The sequence below is a fragment of the Miscanthus floridulus genome, chromosome 6 (assembly GCF_019320115.1).
Source record: "Miscanthus floridulus cultivar M001 chromosome 6, ASM1932011v1, whole genome shotgun sequence".
Taxonomy (NCBI): domain Eukaryota; kingdom Viridiplantae; phylum Streptophyta; class Magnoliopsida; order Poales; family Poaceae; genus Miscanthus; species Miscanthus floridulus.
This window is the reverse complement of record NC_089585.1, coordinates 11,611,151-11,619,654: the sequence shown is the minus strand read 5'-3', so window position 1 is coordinate 11,619,654 and position 8,504 is coordinate 11,611,151. Positions and strand designations below refer to the sequence as shown.

Genomic DNA, 8,504 nt, shown 5'->3' with positions numbered 1-8,504 from the left:
CGCCATCGCCGCCGCACGCACCAGCATGATGCATGCGTTGCGCACAGTGACTGACGACGCATCAGATCGGCCGGCCCTGCCGCCGCGCCACGCACAGCTAGCCTCGCCTAGCCAAACGCACGCGCACGGGCACGCATGCACGCGCTGACGCGCGCGGGGCGGGGCTCCATCCGCCGCCTCCTCGTCGTCTTCCTCCGGCACACCACGTTCCCTTCTCCTTATCGCCTGGCCGCGCCCACACGCGCGTACGCTAGCTAGGGCCTAGGGGGGCCGCCGCGTGCCCGCGCGTCCTGCCAATCTGCCTGCCTGCCCTGTTTCGACTTCGCTCGACAGCGCCAGCCGCCAGGTTACAGGAACCGGATTGGAGGGCCGGCAGAATGAGAGAGATGGACGTGGACCTGTGTCCATGTCCATCTACCTAAAAAAGTCGCATGATTTGGCATGATTATTGGCCCGTCGGTCATGAGCTAGATAGGCCCAGCGGCACGTGAAATCGGGCCCGTCGCACGCGCACGGACAGATGGAGATAGGTCTCTCCAATTCTTGACCAGATTCAGCTATCCTCGATGCCTCAGTGTCCACCACCAGGCACCAGCAGCCCCAGCTGAACTGTGGTTTTCTTTTCAAAGATCCACCAGCTGATTTGTGAAAACTGAAAAGAAAATCTAGTGTCTGATTTGCTTGTTCTTGTCCCTGCGCATTTAAGCAAAGTAACCAACGCACTGTTATGCAGTTAGTCAATTGCACAAGCCTGAGCTCAGTCGTTAATACTAGTGCAGATCCAGTAATTTCAGGCTAGCGTGGGCTGTGTACGTCACTCTATTCTATTACTGCCTCCTTTCAAAAAAAAAAAACAATTCTAGGTCTTGTCAAAGTCAAACTAAAGTTAGGTAAAAAACATTATCAGTAGATATGACTTCAAATAGATATATTATAAAAAAAATATGTGATGATCAATTTAATGATACTTATTTAGTATGATAAATATTGATTTATATATATATATATATAAATCTGATCAAACTTTAAATCATTTGACTCAATGCTGTTCTAAAATTGCATGCTTTTTGCCGGCGCCACAAACTTGGGTTGCTTATTGCAGCGAGTAGTACCATAGGTGTATCGTGTATCAGTGTTTGTCCAGGGAGGGTCAGCGCCCAAACTACTTCTGTCACCACCCCCCTGGAGCGCACAAAGTGCGAGTTGTAATCAAACTATTCTCTCTTAGTACAAAAACACATAAATCTTTTGCGTGATCGAGACAAAAAAATTGCATGCTTTTTGGGATTAAAGAGGTATGTTAAAGATTATTTTGTTTGTCTTTAAAAATATCTTAGAGATCGATTCCAGGCTGCCGAAACAGGAAAGAGTCGAGGGAGCAACAGTAAAGTGGTCAGTTTAGCATAGCTGTACGTGTACTGTCTGCCTCCTGCACAGTATCATCATCAGAGCAAACCAAGAAAAGGAACAATAATTGGAGACGTTCTTCTTCTCTCTACGGGGAATTGGGGATGCAAGGGCAAGCAACAGTTGACAGTGCAGCTTTCATGGTGCAATGAAAAGATGGATAAGCTTTCTGCAGCTTAATCATGTGTGGGAGCATCAGGTTGTTGGATCTGCATTTGTGCTAGTATGATTCACTCTAAATAAACGAGAGGAATTAGGAAATGTGGGTTCATATTTCACGGATTGATGTGCTCTCTTTTTCATCATGGATAGATCTGTCCGTGCACTTACAGTAACGCAGTCACTATTGCCTCGCTGTTACAGAGACCTGCATGCATACATCTTTGGAATAGAAGGAAACTGTACCTTGCAGACATGTAGTACCAATTATCTAGCACATATACATGAATCTATGCAATGTACAAGATTAACCATTACAGGAGCTGCAGGGGTGCCAGCTGATCAGGTAACATTTTATATACAAGGAGACAGTCACCAGGCAACTTCTAACAGCAAGGAGGTTAGCAACATAGCATCAACCACCAACGCAGTGGGGTCATCTTAGGTGGCCACCACCAGCACCCAGCAGACATGGTTTCTACGCCAAAATGTTTCAGCCAAGAACAATACTGAACACACTGCTCTGCACTGCAGGCAGGAAATACTATATTGGCAATATGAAACAAGTCCATCAGGAAAAAAAGGACTTGTTGGACCATACAGTGTGTAACCTTCCTACTTGTAGTTTGTTATATGTTCATCAGTTTAATTAGTCCGCATCAACCTCTTCATGCTCATGGGAGAGGCCAAGAGAGCAGAGAGCAGCTACCGTTGTGACTCAACGTCATTGCCTACTCTGTTGGCGTTGTCAGGACCCACAGAGCCATTCTCTGGATTACTTCTTGTTGATCCCCCTATCTCGGCCTTGCAAAGAGGGCACAACGCGTTTATCTGGAGCCATTTATCTATGCATTCCATGTGGAAGACATGTGCACAGGGAAGTTCACGCAGATCTTCATTGTTTGAGAACTTTGACAAGCAGATGCAGCAAATCTGCAGATCCCCAATAATTAAATTTGTTACAAATGTGTAATAGGCAGCATGATATATGAAAAGGAATATGGGAGAGAGCTCACAGCATCTTCTGCAGAAATAATTCGCTCCTTGTCAGTTCCAGACGCCAAGACTCCACCACCATCTTCTCCCACATCCCCATCATGAACCCTTTTCGATTGGAACTTGTACGCCACCAAAGTATTGATTGCCTCCGTGGTAGCGCCTCTGTTCAGATCCAAATCCTCATGGACGCCCAGAACGGATATTATACAGGGCAGGCAGCAGCATATCATTGTACATAAAATGAAAGGCAGGGCGTAGCCAATGAAGCCGAACGCAAGAAATACTATACAGATCCTGAAAATGTTAACAAACAAAAGATAAAAACATCTAAGGTTGTGGATTATTAAGAATTGCAACCTGAGCACCACATACCTGTACAAGTTAGGGGCATCATGGGCAGAAGAACGACTACCAAATATCCACACATTTCCCACAACGAACCAGACAGCAAAGAAACAATCCAGCATCAATTTAAAGCAAGCGACCATCGCGTAAAACCTACAAAGATTAATGCATCGTTACTTCATTATGAACTGAAATATCAGAGGAAAAAACTTCAAACAGTCGCAGCATTTTGACAGGACACCTTTCAAATATCAAATCCAGAGTACAAAAAAGTCATAGGAAGTACTGAAAGACTAATGTTTTATGTGGTTATTAATAGGAAAAAGGCTGCAAAATATTATTGAAGATAGGTGATCATTCAGTTATGTACACACAGATTTATCCAATGGAAGAATGTTACCTTGGACTTGCCAGTGGTAAGTTAATTCTTGAGACTCCAGTACTGTTGGCACCGTCCACAGCTTCTGATGTGCGAGGAGATGAGACTGCTGCATAAGAATTAGTCTCGGATATGTTCCGTTCTGACGAACTTTGGGGTGGCATCTCCTGCTCCATGTTTGGTCGGTTGCGGTGAAGATAGCGCCAATAAAGATGTGGAAGAATAGCAATACAACCAACTGTATAGCCAAGAAGCCACGTAAATAATGGAGCGTGTGGGTGCTCATTCCTTGATACAGACAGAACAGCAATAGCTGCTACAATCTGGCTAAGATTTACAATAAGCTCGATTGAGATCCAGAAGCCAGAATTCAAAGGATTCTGTTGACGATAGCCTCGATCTATTCTTGCAGAGGATGCATTATGAGAGTTAGATACATCACTTGTGCCAGAAGATCTTTCTGGGCCTGGTGGAGCTTCATTCAAAGGACCTCTGCTGTCATGCAACTCATCCAAGCCGTTGGGATCATCCTGGTGAGATGTTGATGGGGAGGTACCATCACTCATTGGTATGTCAATTGTGTGATCATGTTGGCTCAAGTTTCCAGTGTGAGCCATCAATAAAGGATGATTGAGTGCTTGGCCTTCAGGTGTGATAAAACAGGAGCAACATTCACAAACTAGTCATATGGCACATTGGTTTGATACCCTTCCTTTGGGATGCAGTGATCTTCTACTCGATTAAATATCCTTGTCACGAACACTTAACTAAGGTACTTTATTTTTCTTCCTAGTGCAGCAGCTGAGGTAACTTTTAGTCTACCTGAAGAAAAGTAAAGTAAACCAAGTGCCAATTGACTGCAAATCTGCCTGATTAAATTATGAAAGACTTTGTCTAAGCTAAGACAGCATAATTGACTAGACATGATTAGACTAGAAGGAAAGATTGCAGCCAGGTTATATGGAGTGTTTCTGAAGACTAAAGCCTTTGTCTAATGTAAACCCCATTTTCCATAATCTCAACTAGCATTCTTCTGATTTTGACATCACATCCAACTATAGCATCCTATTTCCCTGCCAATCTAGAGCTGGACTGCAAATTAGTAATGCCAGGAAAATACTCCTCTTTTTGTGCTAAGAAAAGACTGATACAGAGGTACGACATGTCAATATACATCCTTATTTTTCGAGTGCTATACTGATATGGAGCAAATTATCCTAATAAAATACTACAGCCTAGTAAGGGATGGGTAAAATCTGCTACACTAAAACAACATAATACCAAGCTGTTGGCCACGCCTTAGTCATAGTTTGGCAAGGAGGTGTTGCAGTGTCTGTGACTGAGCGAACCAAACATACTCTAAGAGGCTAACACAACAACGAGGCCAGCCGTGGTACTCAAACGTTGGTTCAAAAGAAGATTGTTCAGAAATGCAGCAACGTGGAGGGAAACACCGTACCTCCATAGAACGCCGCAACTGAATCCCCTGCTAATCACCACAGCTTGTTCGTTCTCCCAAATCACCTGAACAACTAGCAATCAGCAACACGTGAGGAAGGGGAACGGCGCCTGCAGCTACAGGATACCAAATCCTAGGCGCGTTGAATCAAAAGGAAAAGGAGCATCGCCGCAGCAGCACAGGTTGCTAATCGACGACAACCACAGCAAATTACGCAACCAAATGGGGCGAGCAAATCAGCATCGCGCGCAACTCGGAGAGTCGAGACCTACGCTAGACAGACCGGGAAGGAATGGAATGAAACAAGGCCCCCATTCCGCTGGTCGGACCGCGAGGCAGGACAGAGGAGGGGAGGTGGGCGGCAATATACCTAGCGGGAACCGGGGCGAATTTCCCCTCAGCCTTCGTTCCTTTCTCCTCGACTCGTTTGTCCTCTCGCCGTCCGTCGCTTCTGTTCTGTAACGTAGCCGCCCCCAGGTCAGCGCTCGGGGGTCGTCGTCCTCGTCGGGGAGGTGAGAGGACGAACACCCGGAGACAGAGGAGAAGGCAAGGGGTAGCTCGGTAAATATAGGCAGCTCTCGGGGTGGCAGGATCGGACGGCCGGGGCGCGCCCACGTTGACAACCAGCGCATGCGATGCGGGGTTAAGGAATTGCGAGCCAGCCTTGCTTGGTTATTCTCCATTTAGAAATGGAAACCGTGTGCGATTCGCTGGCGGTGCCCGTTAAGGAATTACGAGATGGGTTTACTCGTGTCGTTTAGCGTCTTTGCCTATGCCGGGCAGCGGGGAATCACATTTTCCGCGTTCTCTTGGTGGGGGAGTACGTTATGGAAACTTTCGAAGAAAACGTGGGGGTGCATGGCTAAAATTAATATTTTCTAATTTGCAGAGCTAGCCGGCAGTATGCCAGCATCAGCACTTTCTTTTAGAAACAAGGTAGTACATTGCATTCTTCTCCACGACATGCCTGAGTAAAGGTGCAAAACAGGCGTTAATTCAAAATCTACCATTACAATTGTCACGGTTTCGAAATCTACCATTATTATTTCACATATTGGAAATATGTCATGCAATTCACCAACTGCAAAAATGCTAGATTCTACGTCCCATGCGCCACAGGCCGTACGTATATGTGTTGATATTTTGTATGGACACTATTGCCCCTCCCTCCTCTCTATTGACCTAGCCGGCTAACCGGGTTGAGCCAGACCCGCTCAGTCGCTCCCTCCCACGACCGCGCTCCCAGCTCCTTCTGCGAGACCGCGACACGCTCCCAGCTCCTCCTGCGACCGTGCTTCCCGCTTCGTCCGACGCTAACCCTAGGTCACCGGAGACCCAAGGCGATCGCTCCCTACCACACTCGACGCTCCCCAGTCCCTATCGTTCCGCGCTCCGCACTCCCTACCGTGCCGCGCTACCCAATCCCTATAGAAGTCACCGGAGATCGAAGGCGGCGGCGGCGGATCTTAGAGTCGGCAGACGGCGGCGGGTCTCGGAGATTGACAAGGACGTGGATTCATGCTTGTAGCGGGTGCTGGTAGAGGTGAAGGTCCGTTTCCCCAAGGTACCTACATCCATCGATGGCCATGGTCGTCAAGTGAGGCGGAGGATGACTGTTGTCTCTACAAACGCCATCCCGTCTAGGGGCGGTGTGCTGGCGATGGAGGATGAGGTCACCAGGTATGGAACTAGAACTGACCCTCTAAACACCACTAGCATAGTCCGAGATTGACCCATATGTGTGGGGATTTCCCTGTTGACTTCATTTGTGTTTCCACTATTGTTGTTAGGCTTGATATGTTCATGCTAGAGATGAAAGTCCAAGGTTTTTTTACCAAAGACTTCTCCGGTAGAAAAGTTTACAGGAAGGGCATTGTGATTAGCTGGGAGATTGAGTTAGGAGCTATAACTGTAGACATGCTGATGAAAGTCCTGGCGGCAGAACTGAAATGGACACCTAACCAGTCTGCCAAGCTATGGTTCTTTGACAGAAACTTTGGAGAAGATGTCAGATTAGTTGATGACAGCCATTTGACACAAATGTTTGAGATGTACAAGTCTGAGATGTTTTGCCAGATACTAGTAGGAGTATTTGACATTTCAGTACGAACTGAAGATGAGTACGATCTCTTAGAGCCTATTTGTGCTATTACACCTGATGGCAGTCCCTTTCTTAACAACTACCCATCCACCAATGCTAACTTTGATAATAGTACAACAGCCAAAGAACCTAGTGGTGCACAGCACACAGATCAGCCTACATATGAGCCTACAAATGAGCTTACAGAATAGCCTATAGATTTCCCATATGCCAACCTAGACAGCGACACACAACCCAGAACCAATGATGCAATGCAGGAGCCAAACATTGAGCCTAATAGGGAGCCCGACATATTTGACAACCAAGAAGAGTATGTTGGAGTTGATGATGAACACTTTTATATGGATGTTCCACCTACTCAATCCACCACAACTCACACTGCACAATATCAGCCAATAGATGAAAGTTCTAACCCTGTTGCTGCTGAAGGAGGGATTCCTCTTGAAGCAGAAGTGAATGATGCAGATCCTCAGGAGCTAACTATGCTTCATGATCCTGAAAATCCAAATATTGTCAAGGGTGCCTTCTTTCCTGATATCATAGCATTCAGGAAAGTTGTGTGGCATTATGCTGTGAAGAAAGGGTTTGAGTTTGCTGACCTGAAGACTGACAAGACCAGATTTATTGCCAAGTGTAAATCTAAGGGGTGCCCATGGAGAATTCATGCTTCTAGGGTCTTTGATGGCAAAACAATAGTGGTAATATTTGTGTATTTAGTTGTCAATATCTTAACAATATATTTGTCTACAATTGTCCATGTAACCCATGCATTTTAACAATGCTTCCATGTAACCTATTCATTTTTGTAGATCAAGGTTTTGCCTTTTGAACACAACTGTCCTACTACCAAGTTAAGGGAAGGTAAAATGGCCAGCCAAGGATGGTGTGCGGACAGGCTAGAGGGTTGGTTGAAGAAGAACCCAAACAAGGGTGCCAAAGATGCTAGGGACAAACTTGAAGGAGATTATGGCATCAAATTAAAGTATTCTAAGGCTTGGGCATCAAATTAAGTGTGCACTCGTATGCATAGTGAGCAGATTCATGGTAAATATGAGGAAAGTTTTCAACTACTGGTAAACTAGAAAGCACAAATAGAAGTTGATTCACCTGGAAGCATTGTAGAGCTAGAGGGTACCAAGAAGCATCGGTTTAAGAGGATTTTTTTGCCTTGAAGCCATGTGTAGATGGATTTCTTGTAGGATGTAGACCATTTATAGGTGTTGATGCCACTGCCTTGAATGGTAAATATACTAGACAGTTGGCTTCAACTACAAGTGTGGGTGGCCGCAATTGGTTATATCACTTGGCATTTGACATTTTTGACCTAGAGATAGAAAACAATTGGAAATGGTTCATGCAGCAGCTACATAAAGCCATAGGAACACCTGATGGACTAGTCATATGTACAGATGTGTGTAAAGGACTAGGAACAACCGTGGTAGCAGTGTTCCCACAAGCAGAGTATAGAGAGTGCATGAGGCACATGTACTCTAACTTCATGAAGCATTATCAGGGGATGTCTTCACTGATCACTTGTACCCTATAGCAAGAAGTTACATAGAGGAACTCTTTAAGTGGCACATGAAGAAAATTGTAGAGTTTGCCCCAGATGCCTAGATTACCTAGATGAACATCACAATAAAATCTGGTATAGA

The 8,504-nt window shown here is 45.6% G+C and overlaps 1 protein-coding gene across 5 annotated transcripts; it reads right to left on the bottom strand.

Moving 5' to 3' along the window:
* Positions 1 to 1,824: 1,824 nt before the first annotated feature.
* LOC136457631 (E3 ubiquitin-protein ligase At1g12760-like) lies at positions 1,825 to 5,268 on the bottom strand. Of its 5 annotated transcripts, XM_066457659.1 has the most exons (6): positions 5,119 to 5,268; positions 4,749 to 4,813; positions 3,311 to 4,111; positions 2,938 to 3,063; positions 2,583 to 2,859; positions 1,825 to 2,499 (listed from the first exon to the last, which is right to left on the bottom strand). In XM_066457659.1, the coding sequence occupies exons 3-6, from the start codon at positions 3,904 to 3,906 to the stop codon at positions 2,272 to 2,274; spliced, it is 1,227 nt and encodes a 408-aa protein (XP_066313756.1). In that variant the 5' UTR covers positions 3,907 to 4,111; positions 4,749 to 4,813; positions 5,119 to 5,268; the 3' UTR covers positions 1,825 to 2,271. The 5 variants fall into 5 exon arrangements, with proteins under 5 accessions (XP_066313756.1, XP_066313754.1, XP_066313753.1 ...); XM_066457657.1 differs by having other exon boundaries at positions 2,583 to 3,063; positions 4,749 to 4,821; XM_066457656.1 differs by having other exon boundaries at positions 2,583 to 3,063.
* Between the last annotated feature and the right edge of the window lie 3,236 nt (positions 5,269 to 8,504).